General features: G+C 41.6%; 1 protein-coding gene across 3 annotated transcripts in view; it reads left to right on the forward strand.

Annotated features, from left to right (window-relative positions):
- Window positions 1–21,003, forward strand: part of TLN2 (talin 2) — a 142,900-nt gene that overhangs the window by 101,784 nt on the left and 20,113 nt on the right. For all 3 annotated transcript variants that reach the window (XM_058033114.1, XM_058033116.1, XM_058033115.1), the window contains 17 exons: window positions 375–497; window positions 1,736–1,879; window positions 2,498–2,659; window positions 3,740–3,880; window positions 4,984–5,165; window positions 5,568–5,700; window positions 7,114–7,215; window positions 7,961–8,131; window positions 8,750–8,896; window positions 9,737–9,838; window positions 11,153–11,272; window positions 12,790–12,936; window positions 13,670–13,836; window positions 14,544–14,727; window positions 15,350–15,475; window positions 15,769–15,885; window positions 17,917–18,102. In XM_058033114.1, coding sequence (XP_057889097.1) covers window positions 375–497; window positions 1,736–1,879; window positions 2,498–2,659; window positions 3,740–3,880; window positions 4,984–5,165; window positions 5,568–5,700; window positions 7,114–7,215; window positions 7,961–8,131; window positions 8,750–8,896; window positions 9,737–9,838; window positions 11,153–11,272; window positions 12,790–12,936; window positions 13,670–13,836; window positions 14,544–14,727; window positions 15,350–15,475; window positions 15,769–15,885; window positions 17,917–18,102 — 2,454 coding nt within the window. The remainder of the gene's footprint in view (window positions 1–374; window positions 498–1,735; window positions 1,880–2,497; window positions 2,660–3,739; window positions 3,881–4,983; window positions 5,166–5,567; window positions 5,701–7,113; window positions 7,216–7,960; window positions 8,132–8,749; window positions 8,897–9,736; window positions 9,839–11,152; window positions 11,273–12,789; window positions 12,937–13,669; window positions 13,837–14,543; window positions 14,728–15,349; window positions 15,476–15,768; window positions 15,886–17,916; window positions 18,103–21,003) is intronic.

Here is a 21,003-nt window from a genome sequence, read left to right on the forward strand (position 1 = left end):
ACTGCCATGCAGGCTGCATGAAATGCACCTAGTGCCAGGTTAGCTGTTAATTAAATAATAATTAATTAATAAATAATAATTAATAATAATAAATAATTAATGGATGACAGCAGAATGAATGAGGGGTAATTCTGTACCCTCTCAGTCATTTGAGCTGCAGCAGAGCTTCTGTTCCCTGTCAGTCCAGTAGTTGGTGAGCATGCCTGATCCCTGACATGACACAGAGCCATGTGCCCACTTTAGAGAAATCTAAATATTCTGAAGCTAAGTCCAGGGGGTTTGTGGGCCAAAATGGGTTTCAGGCCAGCAATTGCTTGCCTCTAAGTGGAAGGGATGCATATTTGGAAGATAACTTTGTTTTTTTAATTTCTGAGGTTCTTGGAGAATCAATGGCAGGCATTTCCCAGAATGCAAAAACTGGGGATCTTCTAGTCTTTGGAGAATGTGTTGGAGTTGCATCCAAGGCTCTTTGTGGCCTCACAGAGGCAGCAGCTCAGGTAAGAGACTGAAGGCTGTAAAGCAATTAAGATTTTATTTTTTAGCAAGCTCATGTTCTGGGTCTGTAATCTGAAATTCACTTCCCTGTGATCAAGCAAGTGATGAGTTTGTATTACACAGTGTGTTCTGTGTATGTCACAGAAATTGCACAAAGTGCAGGAGGAGCAGAGTGCAATAACATGAGTATTTTTTAAGGAAGGGAAATACCATCTAGAAGGAAGCTTTGCTGAGGATAAAGCAAAGCTGCAGCATATGGAATTCATGTTTCCAGTTCAGGCTCAGAACTGTTATATCATAGAGACATGCACAAAAAAGCCACAGTTAAAAGTAATGAATCAAGTTGTAGTTTGTAGAAGTTCTTAAGGAGCACTACAAGTTTCAGACATTGAAACTAAAAAGAAACCTGTTTCAGCTGTTCAGATACTTTTGGAATAACCAAAATTCTAAATTAGGGTCTGATCTCTGTGGTTTCACTGATCTGGTAACAATATAGTGAACTATAAAGAGCTGATACAGTCACCTTGGTGAAGGATTTGGCTGTGGGGATCATGCTCTGCATCTGAAAACCTCTTCTTCATTTCCCCAAATGTGAAATGCATTGGTATGGACTAAATCTCCTTCACATCTAACTCTGAGTTGCCTTACTGGCATATTAAGGTGACAGATAATTGTACCTGTATTAGAGATGAGGAATCTTCATGTGTGATTGTGACAGTTAAGTTGTGGTTGTTGAGAGGCATGAAACTTTTAACTGAGAGAGGAGGTAAGGTTGGCCATCAGACACTCTGGGCTGCAGTGAGACCAGCAGCTGCAGGCCTGGTAGGACCTGCACTCAGCAGAAGTGCCTTTGCTGGATTGCTTTTATGATCTTGACAAAAACCTCCACTGCCTCCAACCATGGCTAATACAGTAAATAATTTGCCAGTACCTGCAATCCTTAAAGCTCTATTGGCTGTGCAAGTGACAAGCAATGCTTTCAGGAACAGCAGTTGTCTGAACAGTGGACTATTAGTTTTGTTTCAACTAATTAAATTTCTCAAGTGTAAGGGTATATTTTCTTGGTTTCAGTGGATTCTGGTGATGTATTGCTAAAAGCAAATGGTAATTGTATTTCACAGTATGATTTCTGAATAATCTCTGACCACAGTGAGCTATGACATATGGCCAGCTTACCAGAGATCCTAGACACAATGAACATGATTTATTAGGATTGTTTTCTTCTTTTCCCCATTTGTAGGCTGCTTACCTGGTCGGTATCTCAGATCCAAACAGCCAGGCTGGTCAGCAGGGCCTCGTTGACCCAATCCAGTTTGCCCGTGCCAACCAAGCGATCCAGATGGCCTGTCAGAACCTGGTGGATCCAGCCAGCAGCCCATCCCAGGTGATGCAGAGGGACCATCCCTGTTGGGACAAGAGACTTTGCTTTGTTCCTGTCCATTCCAAGGAGTTCTGGTTGGACTCTGTTGCCTGGCTTTGGATGCTGGTGTGCAGAGTTGCAGTGTGGTTACTGTCCCTCAGTAACCTCATTGTGCCTGTTCTGTGCTGGTTTTTACAGATCCTAAATATTGTGGGTTAAGACATTGTGCCTGTTCTCTGCTGGTTTTTACAGGTCCTAAACATTGTGCCTGTTCTGTGCTGGTTTTTACAGGTCCTAAACATTGTGCCTGTTCTGTGCTGGCTTTTACAGGTCCTAAACCTTGTGCCTGTTCTGTGCTGGTTTTTACAGGTCCTAAACCTTGTGCCTGTTCTGTGCTGGTTTTTACAGATCCTAAACATTGTGCCTGTTCTGTGCTGGCTTTTACAGGTCCTAAATCTTGTGCCTGTTCTGTGCTGGCTTTTACAGGTCCTAAACCTTGTGCCTGTTCTGTGCTGGTTTTTACAGGTCCTAAACGTTGTGCCTGTTCTGTGCTGGTTTTTACAGGTCCTAAACCTTGTGCCTGTTCTCTGCTGGCTTTTACAGGTCCTAAACCTTGTGCCTGTTCTGTGCTGGCTTTTACAGGTCCTATCAGCTGCCACCATCGTGGCCAAGCACACATCTGCTCTGTGCAACGCCTGTCGCATTGCTTCATCAAAAACAGCAAATCCTGTTGCCAAGAGACACTTTGTGCAATCTGCCAAGGAAGTTGCAAACAGCACTGCTAACCTGGTTAAAACTATCAAGGTACAAATGCTGCTCAGTTGTGCTTTCTTCTTCCTTTGTGATTTAGAGGGTTTTCTTGTTTGGTTTTTTTCCCCTGTTGAGACACAATCAGAACAGTTATAAATATCTTTTTATATTCTTGGGCATGCGTGCTTTAAAAAATAACTAATTAAATTTTTGAAGATCTGCATTGGAAAACATGTTCAATGGAGTAACTGCTGAATTCAAGTTGAAAAAAATTGGGCAGTTTTAATATTAGGAGAGACAGCTGACCCATCCAGTATGAAGGGATTGATGTATTTAATGATCTTGCACCATAATAATCTGCAAGCAACTGAATGTGAAGGTTTTTAATGGTGTTAAGTTCCCCAGTATATGGAGGTTTTTGGAGCTGCTTCTGACAGCTTTACCTTATCAACAGAGGAAAAAAAAAAGGAAATAAATAATAGTGGGAACCAAACAGAAGCCATTTATGTAGTCTCTTGTTAATAGTAACCTTTTATTTTCAAGATTTCTTCCAGCAGTTTGGTAGGGAGTAGGTTTTTCATGCAAACAGAAGTAATATTTGTTAAGCTGTGGAGAATTCACAAGTCTGAACCCTTCTGGAAGCCATTAACTGATCTAATCTGATTTCATTAGCTGAAATGTTTATTCTGATTGTGAGAGAGATCAGTTGGCTTGGGTGAAAATGAGAGCAATATATTAATGATTTGCTTAAAACAAAAATAATTGAGAATTTTCAAAATTCACCCATAGAAAACAACCACCTTCACAAACCACAAAAAGATGGGAGTTAGCCTCTTCCACCTTTGGAGTGTGAGGTCCTGGGACACTTGAGAGACTTGAGTCTCATCAGAGAGACCTGAGGGATTCATCAGAGTGCAGTGACAGAGAACCTGCAGCAGTTTAGGGTCAGTAACCAGCTGAGGAAGGAAACACACTCCTAAAAGATCACTTTCTTTGCATCAGTCTTGGTTATGAAGGAGCTTTCAAATATCCTCAACAGGCAGTGGTTTAAAACTAGGAAGATTTAAGTCATCTTCCTTCCATTTTGCTAAAGAAACCTGTTCAGGCAGAGCTCAATGCTGATTTCATTTCCAGGCACTGGATGGAGATTTCTCAGAGGAGAACCGCAACAAGTGCAGAACTGCCACTGCACCTTTAATAGAGGCTGTGGAAAATCTGACAGCATTTGCTTCAAACCCAGAATTTGTCAGCATCCCAGCACAGATCAGCACTGAGGTAAGGCAGGATACTGCATTTCCATCCTCCAAAAGCTGGAAATGTTGAATTAATCACATGTTGGGAGAGAGTGAGTGTAAAAACCCCAAAATATTTCCTTGGCTTTCTGGGTGTTCTCAGGGCATTCTGCTCTCTTGTGTTTAACCTCTGACATTGACTTTTCTATCAGCAGGTTGCACAGTTTGGCCACAGTAAGTGCTGCAAGTCTGCTGTTATCAAAGCCATACAGCACAGGGGATTTGCATGTTTTGGTAGCTGGATCCTTCCATGCAATACAATTGTAAATACCCTTTGTTTTCCCTCAAGAGCAGTTTTAACAAATGGAACCTAGTTAGTTCTGACAAGAATCAAAAAGATGTTGCTGGGTTTTTTCCTTTTTGCCCACAAGTTCTCCATCCTCAAACTGTGTAACTACAACAGAGTAGAATGTGAAGAGACTAATAAGGGATTCATTGAGTTTGGGTTTTTTCACAGGGAAAAGATAAAAAAGCAAACCCCTCAAGCTCTGTAAAAGCTTTGGAGTAAAGGTCATGTGTTATTGCTGGCCCTCCAGGGGCTGCTTCCTGCTGTTGTCAGGCTCTGCTCCAGATGGCAGTATCAGATGATGCAGCAGCTGTTGCACTCTTACAGCTGTGGGGCTGTAACTGAAATCTAAATGTGTCCTCCAGGCCTGTGGTACCTGGATTTATCAGATTATAAAATAAAATACATACACAGATGAAAAGCCAGTCAAGAATCATCAGTCATCACTTGGAGTTAATCTGACTGGGGAAAGGGCACATCTGTTGATGACAAGAATTTTTGTGACAAGGTGTATTTTCAGTGATATTTCTGTAGTCTGCAACTGGACAAGTCATTGTTCCTCAGCTGGAAAATGCATTTCTTGAGACATATTTCTTAAGTATGTTTCAGAGAAGGCTGTTGGACTGATTGTTTTTGTTCTATTTCTGTGTTGACTATCTGTGAATATAATAGTACAATGGAGGGGATTATAATTCCATTTTAATGCTGTTAATTAAATAGACTTCTAGGAGCAGAAAGTGTGGATGAACTTGAACAATAATTCAGATGTTCTTTCTGTTCTTATACATTCTTGACCACAGGGATCACAAGCACAGGAGCCAATTCTGGTTTCTGCCAGGACAATGTTGGAGAGCTCATCTTTGTTGATCAAAACTGCCCGTTCTCTGGCTATCAACCCCAAAGACCCTCCTACATGGTCTGTACTAGCAGGGCATTCCCACACAGTCTCAGATTCTATCAAGAGTCTTATTACCTCTATCAGGTATGTCTTCTGTAGCAATTGAGCTACTGTTCATAAAGAAAAATGCCGTATGGCCATTAGCACTGTTATTTTTCTCTGATGGAAATGACTCTGTGATGCACAATATCTCCCCAGTTACACGGGTGTTTAATCATAATTGATGACTGCAGCACCCTGCAGCACAGGGCTGTTGTGTGTTTGTGTTCTGTTCTCCTTCTCTGGTGCCACCCCCAATTCACTCTAAGGTAAATGTAATAAAGAATGCTGTGGAAAACGAACCCTAGCTGATATTACCTCCATGGAGATCGTGTAGCAACATGCAGGAAATAAGTTTTTGGGTTGTTTATTTTTTAAGAGGTCCTGTGTGCATTCAGGAAAGACCCTGCTCCTTGCACGATGCTCAGCTGAGTGTTTGTCTTGCAGGGACAAGGCCCCAGGGCAGCGTGAATGTGATTTCTCCATCGATGGCATCAACAGGTGCATCAGGGACATCGAGCAGGCGTCGCTGGCTGCTGTGAGCCAGAGCCTGGCCACCAGGGATGACATCTCTGTGGAGGTGAGGCAGAGAGCAGGGACAGACACAGCAGGGCTGGACACCCTGCTGCTCAACCACAGCACTGCCAGTGAGGGGAGAAATGCCCTTGTTGGGGGTCTTTCTAGGCAAAGTCATACACAGACAAAAGTGAATCGCTTCTTCAAAGATCCCAAAATCACCAGGGAGTAGTAGGGGTGAAAGTAGTTATTTTTTGCTGCCACCCACGTGTTACTCTTACTTCCTGTGCTGAAATGACAGACTGATAGAGTTTTTGTGGTGCCTTGCCATGTGGAAGCCAGGATTAGGTTCTGAAGATTCTTAATAAATTTGTTTCTGAAGCTGGTCTATTATAGAAGTCCAATGACATAAATGTCAATGTTCTTTGTTCTTAATGCCTAGTTTGTCCTTTGATAAGTGAAATTTGAAGTTGATATTGATATGTTCACTTTAAGAAAGCTTCCCTCTTCAGTGTGTCAACCCACACTGAGATTCTCATCTTGGTATTTATGCCTTTTCATACTGTTTTTTCCTGAACTGACATGTTTATTGGAGTGGTTCCTTCAGGCTGTAACATTGCATACTAGAAACATGTCAGACCAAATGAAGCTGTGCAAAAGAAGTCATTGCAGAAAATATGTTATCATTCATTTTAATTGAAATGCAGTTATTGTGTTCACCATGTTGAACTGAAGTAAATGTTACCAAAAATGGCAGTTATAAAGCAGTAAAGGAATGTAACAAAGGGCAAAAATAATTTTTTTTTTCTGTTCGCTATCATGAGAGTGACCTTAATCCTGATGGCTGCCAAGACATCAAGTGCCTCTGAATTAAAAGCCAGTATTTATGTCTTGACCAAGCCACTAATAAGCTTTTAATGTGTTTACTCCTGTCCTGCACATTGTAATCAGGAGGTCACTCCTCATCTCTATCCTTCAGAGATGTGACATTTTTCCTTTGCCAGTGGACTTGTCCCACTTGCTTCAAAATCTGTGGCAGAGTTTTTTGCTCTTGCATTGTATTTTTTGCTTTGAAAAATGTCTCATCACACTTAAATCAGTGCTCCTGGCAGTTTTCTGATTGGTGCAGTGATACTAAATCTTTATCAGGGTGAAAATAGCTTGGGAGGTGTCAGGGGGTCCTTAATCACATTGCAGTGAGAAAGAACACCTAGCCCTGAGTTTGCTGGTGTCAGCACTCTCTCCCCAGATCTGTCATATAAACCTAAGAGGAGCAGGCCCATCTCAGGGCTGCTGTTGTTGAAAGAGGATAAGGGAGAAGAAATGAGGCAGTATGTGAGGAAAACCAGCAGTGGGGATTCTTGCATTCTGCCATAGCAGGTCACTTGAACAGCTTTGAGGGTGTTGGCTGGTCCATGGGTGATTTTCAAGTGGGAGAACAGCTGTGATAGCAACTGACAATTTCTCTCTCTTTTAGGCTCTACAGGAGCAGCTGACCTCAGTTGTACAGGAAATTGGCCACCTCATTGATCCCATAGCCACTGCAGCTCGGGGAGAGGCAGCTCAGCTGGGGCACAAGGTACTGTGCTGCCATGACAGAGGCATTTGAGATCTTGGACAGCTGAATGTTAGGGAAGAGCCCAATTTGATGGCAGTTTCTCTTCCTATGGGAGAGCAGAAGAACACATTTGTAGTAAGAAAAAAAAAGTGGAATTTTCAAATACTCAGAGCCAAGACCAAACAAAGCTTTTTACATGTTGGGCTAGAGGGGAGAGATTCTTATTGAGGTTTTTGGTTAGGGGCTTTGTGTAAGTGTCTCTCTCTCCTCTGTTATATGTTATATAAGTAGAGTCAAGCTCATGCTTGTAGGATGTCTCTCCAAGAAAACAAATGTTAGAATGCACATACCAAAAGCATATTTACCATGGTTATTGCAAGATTTAGAAGTTTCTCACATAGCAAGTTCTCATCCTGTATATTCTTGAGAGCAAAAACTGCAGAGGCAACAAAGATTGAGAGGTTCCTCCCTTGCCCAGAGGAGATGTTGAATAGCACGTGGCTCCTGTGACAGTCTTGAACAGTCTGATGTAACCTCAAGGGGCCATGTGCTTGTGGAGGAGCAGACCTGTGGCTTTGCAAAGGAGTTGGGCAGTGAGGGCAGACCCAGTCCCTGGGCACATGATCCAAACCCAGTGCTGTACAGTGCAGGAGCACTGTGCTCCTTGAGCTCACCCACATCCCAGGGGCAAGCAGGGAATGTGTTTTCTCTGTTCCACCTGAGAGGTGTGGTTAATGGCTTCCTGGGCTTCTTCTGGCTTTCTTAGGTAACACAGCTGGCAAGTTACTTCGAACCCCTCGTTTCAGCTGCAGTTGGTGTGGCATCCAAGACACTGAATCATCAGCAACAGATGACTGTGCTGGACCAGAGCAAGACTCTAGCAGAATCTGCCTTACAGATACTGTATGCTGCCAAAGAAGGGGGAGGAAACCCCAAGGTAAGGTGGTTGTGTGGCATTAAGGGTGAGAGTAGAAGGCAAGAATGGCAGAAAACCCAGCATGTACCTGCTGTACAGCCAAGGGATATGTCTGCAGTCCAAGTGCCAGTGACAGCTCTCCTGGTGTCTCCTGAGAGTAGGAACATTTCTCCAGGACAGGATTCCAGTCTTCTCACAGCATTGTCTCAGGGGACACTGTCAGGGTATGACAGCAGCAATCTAGGCTTCTACAGAGAAAGCAAAGGGTTAAAAAGCAGGGCTTGTGTGGTGCATGGCCCAATGGTTTGAGGACCCTTGGCAGGAAAGAGCAGCATCACACATCATTACATAACTCAGGTGCCATTGGTGGCTTTCAGAGAGTTGCTGTCTTTAGAGGACATTCAAAAAGGCTGTGGCACCTGAGGCTGAAAGTGTCATGTGCCACAGCTCCTTGTAGGAGTTACCAAGTTTTGTTCTGTCTGCTTTGCTGCAGTGTTTTGACTTGTCATCTTTGCCCAGAGGTGTTATTTTCAGTACCTTTACTGTTTTAATTTCTTACACTTCTGATTCATTCATACACATTGTTTTGCAGAGAGAAAATCTCAGACTATCTCAGTTCTCTCATTCTGTGTCCTCCAGGCATCTCACACTCACGATGCCATCACTGAGGCTGCACAGCTGATGAAGGAGGCTGTGGATGACATCATGGTCACTTTAAATGAAGCTGCAAGTGAAGTTGGCATGGTTGGAGGTATGGTGGACTCAATTGCAGAGGCAATGACCAAGGTGAGCATAGAAATAAACCCCTTTCTCACTTTGTGTTTGAAAGCTGATCCACATTGCAGAGCTTTGGACAAACTGGTGCTGATTTAGTGTTCAGTCATGAAATGTTGTCGAAGGAAACCTGAAGATTATTTGATTTTGCATATTGTAAAATAAAACTGATGTGGGCCATGGTGCTCACTTTTACAACCTACATGGTACCTGTCAGTAGAATTCCTACAAAATATTTGTTCTGTAATATTCTGCCATTTTACTATCATCTTAGGTCAAGTGACCTCTTACTTTTGCTTCCTTTTTTTTCCCTAATCTTTCATGTTAGTCTCTTAAATGAACAGCAGCCAACCTTGAAGCAAGTTACTTTCAGAGAAGCTGTCAAAGCCTGAAATGCCCTGCTATGCTTTGTAATGCATTCTGCTGAAGATGTATGGTTGCAAAGTGTACATGAGTTCAATCCAAATATTTGGCCTTTCCTATCCTGACTTAAAGATTAAATACTTTAGCATATAAAGAAATCTTACATTATCTTCTGTCATGAACATTTTGGTTTGTAACTGTTTCACCTTTCTCTATTAGCAGAGAAGAGCAAATTATTTGATCTTGCATGAGAAGCAAACCTCATGCTCAAAAACTGTACTTTGCTCTGTACATTCTCTGCATTTTCCATGCTCATAACCTGGGGTCAAGTATTTGCTGAACTTCTTTGTACATCCTGGTGCACTTTTTTCACTTGTGTATCTTGAGAGAGATCACAGAATTGAATATATAATACAAGTTTACTGTTGCCTGTAAAGTATGCTGTTTATTGTGAATTTTTAATGCTGTGGTTTTCCCTTTGTCTTGCAGCTGGATGAAGGTACACCTCCAGATCCAAAAGGAACTTTTGTTGATTATCAGACCACTGTGGTGAAATATTCTAAAGCCATTGCTGTTACAGCACAGGAAATGGTAAGAAATTACCTTGGCAAGGTCCAAATTCCGTGTACGTAAGGAACACGGAATTATCTGCACAGTATTGAGACACTCTTGATCATCAAACTTTCAATAACCTCATCTCTTTTGGGGTAATACAGCAAAAGGAGTGATGATCTTGTTGATTTGACTCTTGCATCTTAGTGGTATAATAATGGAGGGGTCCTCTACAGGAGGAGCACTGGATTGTATTGTGGCCTTTCTGCACAGAAACTCCTTCTTTGGCTCATTTTTGAGGGAAATAAAAGGAAAACCACATGTTTTTTCATCAGTCCATATAACTGGGCTGAAATGCCACCTTTTGTTTATCAATGACTTTGGGATACTTTTTCACACTTACTGTTTCATGTAGCAAGTGAAATAGCATCAGTGTTTTCAGAGCTCTATAATGCTTCATGAATGAATGCAGATCAACATCCCACACTATCCTTTTCTTTTATTTCTATGACTCACCTGGGTTTAAAGAAAGAAAAAAGTGACACCTCTTGAATTGAGATTTTTCTTGACTTGTGTTTCACAGTGATGCATAATGTGTTTTCCCTTGGAACAGTACAGTGGTTGCTAATTTGTTGTTGAGAGAGTTGAGGTTTCTGTGAGTGCTACAGACAGGACTTTTCATGAAGTTGATTGCTCTTGCAGTCAAGACAGGTCCATGATTCTGCTATCTATGACAGTAAAAATTGGTCTAAAACTAGTTTTGTCCCAGGAATGGACCTCCATTGCATTTACTTACATTAATTTGAGACAGAAGAACTATCTCTGTTAAAAGATAAGAATTTTCTAAAGAGAGATTCAGTTATTTGTACTGAGACATTCTGTGTCATCCTGCCTATTTCTTCTCCATCCTGTTCCCTCATCTGAGATGCGTTTTGCATTGTTCCTCAGATTTTTTCCATTTCCGTGCTTCCACATCTCAGCTGAGGCTGATGGGGATTAGCTCACCTTTGACAGAATGAGATGGCTGTGACACACAAACCCCACTTTCCTTCCCAGTCTGAATAGTTGTACCTGGCCAATGTGTGGCAAAGAGTGAAGTATTGGCTCTAACTGCTGCTCTTGGATTCCTCGGTGTCTGCAGCACCTGCCCAGTTGCCATGACTCTAATAAAGCATGTTTGCTTGAGTTTCCTCTGGAATTCTTGCTGGAGGACACATCCATTCCATGGCAAGCGGATTACCCCATTTTATCAGCGTGGCCAAACAGATGAGTGTGCTTCTAACTGGGGTGTATTAACAAGTTATCCTCATGCCTGTCCATTTTCTGTTTCTCTTGCCTGTGTTCTCTTTGCAGATGACTAAGTCGGTTACTAACCCGGAGGAGCTGGGCGGACTGGCATCGCAAATGACCAATGACTATGGGCATTTGGCTCTGCAGGGCCGGATGGCTGCGGCTACGGCAGAACCTGAGGAGGTCTGCAGCCCTTAGACCTCTTTATTCCCTCTTCATGGTGGTGTTAACAAGGGTGTTCTTTTACTGTGAAGAGCACAGTAAAGGTGACAAGCCTTGTTATAAGAATTGCCCAGTCAAAAAAACAGAAACCTGTTGTCAGAAGCTCTGTCTGGCTTTAGAAAGAAACAGCTCAGGATAAAAGTGGATAATTCCATAGACCACAACAGAACCTCCTAAATTACTTGGGGCTTTCACCCACAGGCAACTTGTAAATACAATGAAAACTCTTAAAACTCTTCACTTGTGACTATGTGGCTTTCCTTCAATCTTGCATGTTTTGACAAGTTACAAATATTTATATGTTTTTTTTATCTTGCCTGTAAGTGATTGTAAGTATAACTTGCTATCCTAAAAGTGAGATTCATCACACTTTAATCACATGGGGCACAAGTGTCTTTTGCTGAAGGACATCCTCCATAGCTCAGAGCTGGAATGTGATGTGGGACAAGTATCTTACTTACCTCGTGCTACATGAGGAGGATGGGCTGTTCACCTCAGTTGCATTAACCTGTTTGGGAGTTGCTGCATCTTCTCTGAGCACAGCTGCACAGCCCTTTCACCCCTCTCTTCTTACTGGAGCATAGACAAACTTTGTCAAGATGGGGTAGAGGGTATCTCACCTTCTCCAGATGTATCAGATTATCTACATTAAAGTCTTTTCAAGAGTTTTTGACTTTGTGCTTACACATCCTGCTGATAGACTTAAGTGTTTTGTGCTCAGCAGCGACATGAAAAGCAATGCCTTGCACTTGGCCCAATATTGTTAAATTGAATTACGATTTCTGCATGTTACTTTGTGCCTGAGGTTAAAATAATTCCGTTTGTGATACTAATGGCTGTGATTCCTGCTCATGGATTAATCCCAAATCACCCTGGAATGAGGGCATAACATGCAGGGACTACAGCTATGTTTCAGAAGAGGGACTGCACATATTAGGATGTAGAATTATTAATAAATCAGAAGTAATAGCAGGATTTTCCCCATTTCAGTGCTCCACATGGATGTGATTGATTCTGGAGAGTGAAGACTGTGCAAGGTTCAAAACCAAGCAAAAAGAATCACATACTTACCTACTTTTTGACCCAGTTTCAGCAGTGAACACTACCATGTGCTTTTACCTGCTGAACATACCTTGAGTACAGCTCATGCTGACAGGGCAGTTCTGGACAATGCATTGTTTAAATGTGAAGTTGCACATGCTTGAATTATGTCCCTTTGACTCAGTTACCTCCTTACCCTTCTCTTTCTGAGTCATTCCTGCCCTGTTTCATGAGGCAGCCTTTATAGGGTTGTGCTTCATGTGTAGATGCAATTACATCTGTGCTTTTTTTCTGATCTTTGGAGAAGTTATAGTGGTGGGCAAAATATTGATATTCACCAGAGAGACAGTGTTTCCATTTCTGTTGACACAGTGTACCAGCATGACATTTATTTATTTGCTTTCTTCCTTTTTCCCTGTGCCTTCTTTGCCATCTAGATTGGGTTCCAGATCAGGACTCGGGTGCAGGAGCTTGGCCATGGGTGTATATTTCTTGTACAAAAAGCTGGGGCTCTCCAGATTTGCCCTACAGACAGCTACACCAAAAGGGAGTTGATAGAATGTGCTCGTGCTGTCACAGAAAAGGTGAGCTGGCTTTCCTTGTTACCCCATGGTGTTTGTCTACCCAGCTCCCACTGGGAGTAAACCAGTCAAACTGGATTCAGGAAAATGTTTCTTTTAACTTTGCACTGTAGTACAACAGTGTCTGAATTACCCAAAGGTCTTGCTTCTCTTTCAAGCATTCAGTGTTCCTGTGCTGGATTAGCCCATGATAGTCCTTCCTCAGGCCTTGCAATAAAACTTCAATCTCCTATCAGAGGGAGATTGGTCCAAACAATCTCCTAAGATGTGAGATGGCTCTTGTGCCCTATGGGGCACTCCCAGGTCACAGTTACTGTGAGGTTGGTCAGTGACATGTGGTTTCATGCAGCAATGTTCTCCCCTTTTAGGACAGAAGTAACTGCCTAGAACTGCATCTTCAAACTCTGGGGCTTCTTGTTCCTTGGAAACATCCCCTGCAAATAAATGTCCTGGGTAGTTTTGTTGAACCCTTTTGATGGCATCTCTCTCCTTTTATTGGACATGAACATTGAGAGTTGGTGCCAGGAGTTTTCACATCTCACCAAACACCATTGGTTCAGCCTGTGTGAATGTGCTCTCAGCTGTACCAGTTTCATGATGGATCCCAGGAGCAGTGACAATTCCAAATTTAGACAGAGTTAGACAGTACCTAGTAATTAAAGTTAAAGCTGATAAAGAGAGTAGTAATGATTCACAGGACCAACTTTCTTTCAATGGTTGCCTTTTGCTCTTCTAGGTCTCCTTGGTTTTATCTGCCCTCCAGGCAGGGAACAAAGGCACACAAGCCTGTATCACTGCAGCCAGTGCTGTGTCTGGGATAATTGCAGATCTGGACACCACTATCATGTTTGCTACTGCTGGAACCCTTAATGCTGAAAACAATGAATCATTTGCAGATCACAGGTCAGTGTTGCTGGAAAAGATGGAAGAGTGCATGCCCAGGGGAACAGTGGAACTGGCAGAAGAGACTGGCACATGGAGATAAATTTTTACCTTTTTGGATTCCTGTGAATGAAACTGAATGAGGCAGGGGAGTGAGAGGAGGAATAGGAAACCTGGAATGTGACTTGTTTGTGAACTACATACTCAAAATTATTTCTTCTTTTACCTAAATGTTGCTTTGGCTTTGTTGTCCTGACATGTCAAAACACAGATACGGGTGGGAGGGGGTGGGGAACCCTGACCAGGACACACTCTCTGTTCATGCTGCCATTCTTCCTTCTACCTCCCTCACCTGTGATTACTTCAGTTTTTCTTACAATATGCTCATTATTATGGATGTTCATCAGCTGGTACTTCTCTCACAGCATGGCCAGATTTTATTTTAGTATTCAAATACAATGATCTCCCATGCTACTGCCCAATCTCTTTCTTTTCAAGATGGGCTCATTTTATTACACTGCCCTGCATTTGTCCCAAATGCTCTGCTGCTGTTTTCATAGTTGCTTTTGGGTTTATTTTCTTTTAACTTACACCTTTGACCTGTGTTGTGTTATGTTATGAAGGGACAGTGGTATGATGATTTAGATCAGCTCTTTCATGTTAGTCACCATAACTCTGGAAAACACATTTTTTCCCCTGCCTCTCTGCTTCCTCTTCTTTTGCTACAGGGAAAATATCCTGAAAACAGCAAAAGCTTTAGTTGAAGACACAAAATTGTTGGTTTCTGGTGCTGCCTCAAGTCAGGACAAACTGGCCCAAGCAGCTCAGTCATCAGCTAACACCATCACACAACTTGCTGAGGTAGTAAAATTGGGAGCAGCTAGCTTGGGATCTGATGATCCTGAAACACAGGTGAGAAGTTTTAAGATTTTCTGATACTCTTACAGAGAACAGTTTTCATTTGGTAGAACTTTGTGTGATTTAATGCTTTTAGGAAACACAATATGGTTCATCTCCTCTGGAAGTTTTCTGGGTTTACTCAGATATCACTTGTTTAGAATACAGTCAAAAGGCTCAAGCATTGATTGGAATGAGTCAGGCCTTTGTGTAATCCTTCTGCTTTTATTTCACTGCTGTGTTCCAGCTGGGATGCTTCTGGCAAGTATTTGGCTCATTTTTACTGACCTGTCATTGGAACTCTGGCTCATCCCATTTTTGTTCTGAAGAGCTTGCAGGGCTTTAAATCTGCTTTATCCAGCTTATGTCTGGACTGTGCTGTGTATTATTTGTGTAGGCTGACAAACTCTTGCCATTCTCCAGCTATATGTGTCTTGTTTTTCAATTAACTCTACAACTTTTTTATGTGGATAATCCCTAATATTTCTTCAGTTTCTTGTTTGGATCTCAGTAAAATGGAGGCAGGCAAGCAAATTGCAGATGTTTGAAAAAGACACAGATTTCTTTTAGCTGTGGTCTAAAAATCACACCTTCATGCTTTATTGCCTGAGCCTTATGGCTGTTTCTCATTCCTTAGGTTGTTCTGATCAATGCTATCAAGGATGTTGCAAAAGCCCTTTCTGATCTCATTAGTGCCACCAAAGGAGCTGCCAGCAAACCAGCAGATGATCCATCCATGTACCAGCTGAAAGGTGCTGCCAAGGTAAAACCTTAGTGTTAATTTTATTTGCAAGTGTCTGTGCAATCACATTTGATAAACATGTGGAATTTTGACGTCAGCATTTTCTAATTGCCTGAAAACACCTTTATTTGTTTAATTATCATGGTATCATGGCCAACACAAGAGTTGGTATTTAGTCCTGTAACAAGTAGAATTCATGAAATCTCTTAGGTCCTATTAGAATTGACAATGCTTCCCATCTTGCCTTGCCTCATACCCTGAACACAGGAGGAAGGATTCACATGTTATTTTTTTGCTTTGCTTCTCCTCTTCAGGTGATGGTAACAAATGTCACATCCCTCTTGAAGACTGTTAAAGCAGTAGAAGATGAAGCCACTCGAGGGACAAGAGCCCTTGAGGCCACAATTGAGTACATCAAACAGGAGCTCACGGTACAGAACTGAATTGTTGTAGTGGTTTTTGCAAGTGTGTCCTTACACAAAGCTGGGAGCAATTGCTTGTTTTTTCATTAGACCTTCAGCTTTCAGTACAGATATTGTTTTCTGATCTGATGCTGTTCACTTTTGTTTCATCCTGGCTTTGGTAGTGTCTCCTCAACATCACTCTCATCTGTGTCTGCAGTTCAAACTTGTTTCTGTTTTTCCCTTATTATGGAATGATTGCACCTGTGATACATGGCCTGCTGTGAATATCCTGTGTAAGCAGGAATTAATGGCAGTGTGGAATTCTCTCTCAAATGAAGTGTTATACCATGACAATTGTTTTCCTTCCTCTTAAGACATAAAGTATATTTAGGGGTTTTTCTTTACTAGCATAATCATGAATGGCATAAATTAATACCTGCATGATTGTGAAGAAGCCTGATTTTTTCCTTCCTCTAGTTACAGTCCATTTTTGTTTTAAAACACCCTGTAGATACAGTCTTCAGCAGGAAATGCTTTGTTATATAGGCAGTGGATTAGCAATTCTTACACCATAACTGCACTGTGGCACCATTTTGTCTTGTCAAATGCTCTCCATCAAACATCCGCCTTTTTACTGTGTGAGCAAAGCTGTTGTAATGAGGAAATTTATTTTAAAATATTTTTAAATATCTGTTTATAGTCATTGGGAATTCATATGGCAGTCATAAGACCTCCTGATGTGGTTCCTGATCAGGCATGTTCTGTACATTATCTCACCAGTTACTGTTGTGTATCCTCATGAAGGCCTGGCTGTTACATCCCATCCTGTAACTCTGAGCTGAAACCTGCTCAGATCTGTCACTGGGTTATCACATCATTCTCAGTTTGGTTGGTACCTGTTTGAAGTGTTCCTCTTGCTTTTGTCAGCATTGCTGGGGGCTGCACCTCTGCTTGTGGTGTTGTCATCTCATTCCTGGGGAGAACAGAGGGTGGCACACAGGTACTCAAGAAAATGTGTCAGGCTTGATCTGGAATTCCAGGGGCTGACTCTGAGCAACACTGAGGGATGTCTTTGCATGTATAACTAGAATTCATTTTTTAACATTGCTTCTGTTTCTGGAGAGAAGAAGTGAAAAACTGATTTACCAGGAGCACAGGATAGACCAGGCTCATTGTGTCCAGACATTTGCATTCTGAAACCACTGGCTGCTTAGGTTGCACTGTGTGTGGTCAAGAAATCTCCTGATTAATTGTGCACTCCAAATTGCCCCTGCTCAGTAAAAGAATGGCAGGCAAATAAAGGGTGTACATTAAAAGAAAGGCAAGCAAATACAGACTAAAGCTTGGGAGAAGAAAATATGTGATCAAATTAAGGTTGTGCAGCTCTTGTTACCTACACCTTCCCACAGTTCCAGTATTCCAGAATTTGTGTATTGTCAGGTAATTTGAACTATTTTCACATTTTTCACCCTGCAAAATTCTATCTTCAGATTTCTAAGGGAGACTAAATATAGCCTCAGAGACAATGCTCCACCTCTGCTTTTTTCAGACACATTTGAATATTTTAGTGGTGATGTTCTCAGTCTCCACTACTCTGTGCTATCAACAAGCACTGGGTCGGGTCCAGCCTCTGCAGGGGAAGGATCTCCTTATGTCATCAGACCAGGCTAAACAGCAGTCAGGATGAGAAAAGAATATAATGAAAGGAACAGAAAGAATCTAATGAAAGGAATTACTGTTCCTTTCATTATATTACTGTGCCTTTCATTTTCACCTGGTAAGGCTGCCTGTAACTGTCTTGTGGGTAGTTAAATGCAGATGAGATTAAAGGGTTAACCTTTTTTATTGTCTCCTTCCCTCAGCTTATTGTTCCTCCGTGGTGTCTGTAGGTGAGCAGGCTCATCAGATCCAGGCCCATGACAAGCAGCAATGATATCCAAGTTCTCCAAATATGTTTCTCATTTCCTGCTGTTCAAAGGCTGCTTCCTTTTGCTGGCTCTCTCACGGTTGTTGTGCTCTGACTTGGCTCTCAGACTTTCCCTCTGCTTTCACTTTTAGGTGTTCCAGTCCAGTGAGGTTCCAGAGAAGACATCATCACCTGAGGAATCCATCCGGATGACGAAAGGCATCACCATGGCAACTGCCAAAGCTGTGGCAGCTGGGAACTCGTGCAGGCAGGAGGATGTGATTGCCACAGCAAACCTGAGCCGCAAGGCAGTGTCTGACATGCTGACAGCCTGTAAGGTAAACATTCCCTTCCTTGCTAGCACTGCTCTCCTTGTGTTTGTGCCTCTAAATCCATAGAACGTTGTGTATTTTGTTCAGTTTTCTGCTTTTCATGTGAGAAAGTTAAGGTGATTTTAAGGAAAGCTCTTTCAGAAAGGGTTTTTTGTGAATTTTTTTAAATTTCCTGGTTTCCAGTCAGGAGACAAACAATTTGTGCAAGTAGTAGAATATACAAATATTCCTGTGGTCACAAATATAATTTCAGTGTTCCTAGAACAGTGAAAGGATTGGTGAAAGAAATCACTCTGATCGGTCTTTAGTTCTTTTCCCCCTGACTAAGTCTGCGGGTTTGCTCAATTTCTTTTGTTCTTTTCAAAAATGTGTGCAATTTTTATTGCAAATTTTTAAAAAATAGCTGTAGCTCTATTTTCTACACTGTATGCTACATAAATGACTGTTAAGCCATTTGGCCTTGTTCTGATGATAAAATTTCTAGGCATAAATGATTAAAAAATGTGATTATAAAGATCTCATTCTATTTGATTTTCAGTAGTGATTGTAGTAGCAAACTGCCTTTGCCTGTAAATCACAGTTATTTACTTTTGCCTTTCCATGTATAGAAGGTGACAGTGAAATAATGGTGCTCTGTGTGGTGTCTGATTTTCAGTATCTGGTCAAATCCTAACTGCCTACATCAGTCCCAGAGTGATTTTTAGCCTAATACTGCCCAAACAGAAGGGTTATTTTGTTTGAAATATGATCCTCTTTCAAAAGTGCAATTTCTGCTTTAGAACTGCCTTTATACAAAACCATTGAATGAAACTTTTTATATTGACTTAGCTTTGTAGCAGGTTTTTTAGTGTCTAACCACTTTGCATGCTTCAGATTTTGATTTGTCTTTCCAAACAGGCAGCAAATTCTCAGGAACAGAATCCTCTGGTTTTAGTAATGTTATAAAACACTTCCATGCATGCACAGCCCACTACATTTTAAAGGAGTCTACCCTTTGGACTAAAGCTAGTTTTTCTTTCTCTGACTCTATGGATTGACAAATACTAGAAAAACTAGGTTTTTTTTGCTTTACTAAAAAGGAATTCTCAGAGTCTTCAAATACTCGACATGTTTGAATTGAACCCGGAACCAAAATTTCTTTTGAATATCTATTTATGAACATTCGTTTTTAAATGTTTTTATGTCTACATTTGCTCCCAGTTAATTTAATGATTTTGAATGGTTTGTGCACTGTAAGTGGCTGACAGGATGAAGCTTCCTGCAAATGGAACAGTGGAGGTCTGGGATGCTGGAAAAGCCTTTGTGATCTCCCAGGGAATTGCTTTCACAAAGAAAGGATCCTACAGAAGGAAAAGGGCTGGGAATTATTTTACTTGCTGTAATTACACAGTGCCAAGGCCTGAGATCAAGTCTACTTTCTTAACACCAAGAGCATTTATTGGACAAACAAGAATAAAAGTCTCCAAGAATACTAATTTTTGTGCATTATCTAAAATGTATCAGAAAATAGCAGTATCATTTAACAAAGATTTTAAATGCAGATTTTTAACCAGACTTGATTTAGAAAACTTCGTTTCTATGAATTTCGCTCAGAGTCTTAGAAATCTTATGCCATTAATTCTACAAATTGATTACTGGATGTGGCATTTCCATGATAAGCTACATTCCTTGAATTTTAGGGATAGGAACCAGCACTCTTAGCCCTACTACGCTGTAAAAGCTGTGTGATGCAATGGGACTTGGGTTTTGTGGTATTTGACAAACACTGGAGGGGTTTATAGTGATATTAAGGTACTTTGTAGAAATAGCACTGATAGGTTATCAGATTTTTATGTTCTTTGGGCCAAGACAAAAGTGCATGTATATGATCTGTGGTAGAATTGTACAGAACATAGCTCTGACCTCCCCAGTGTCAGGAATTTGAATGTAAGCTCTATTTAATTGCCTCTTGCCTAAGGCAAGTAGTAGAAGGAGTCAGGATTAACAGTTATGTAGATGCCTGTGCTGTAGATGAATTTACAGTGCTCATTACTAATTCACTTGTTATGAGGAGATGCCATTTCAAAAGACAATAAGGATGCTTATTGTGGGATGTACTGAGACAACTCTCATTAAAGTCAGTGGAAATGCTGTAATTACATTTATTGAATGTTAGAGCAGGCCCTAAGCTAACAATTTCTGGTTTTTTATTACGTGTTTGTATAAAATAATGCCATAATTAACCTGTGCACAGTATCACTGTATGGAGTGATTGCTGTTGGAAAGGAAGCAGATATGAAAGGCCTATCAAACCCATAGGAAGCAATGGAAGTGAGCAATCATTGAGCTCATTCCAGAGGCAGTGGATGGAGGGACACAACTTCTCCCCTTTTCTGAGCACTGGAGGCAGCTGAGCAGAGCCAGGCTGGAGCACAGGCCCTGGGAGCAGACACAGCCCAGCTGGGGCTCAGCCAGGGAAAAATGGCTCAGGGGGAGCTCCCTCACACACCTCCCTCCCTGAGGCACCAGTGCTGCTGATGGGCTGGGAGTTGCACCAGAGGCAGGGAGTGCTGGCATGTGGAGAGAAAAGGAGGGCTGATGGTGAAGGAAGCTTCAGCATGAGGAAACAAGTGTGTGTTCTGCTTCTTCAGACACTTTGCAGTTTTCAGCCCTTCTGCCCAGGGCTGGAGGGGAGAACATTCCTGTTGCAAGTCCCAAATGGTATAGTGAGATGTGTGTTTGGATGTTTTTGGATTATGAAAATGATTTCCTAAAATGATTTCTGTCACCTCTTTAGCCTGCTGTGAAGTACACAAAATTTATACTGAACCTTAAAAATACTCCCAAAATATTCTGATACCAGTCTTGGCTATGTATGCAAAACATAGAAGGAATTTCCCTCCTATTTCCCTCCTACAGATGCTTCCT

Source organism: Melospiza georgiana, chromosome 13 (genome assembly GCF_028018845.1).
Source record: "Melospiza georgiana isolate bMelGeo1 chromosome 13, bMelGeo1.pri, whole genome shotgun sequence".
NCBI lineage: Eukaryota > Metazoa > Chordata > Aves > Passeriformes > Passerellidae > Melospiza > Melospiza georgiana.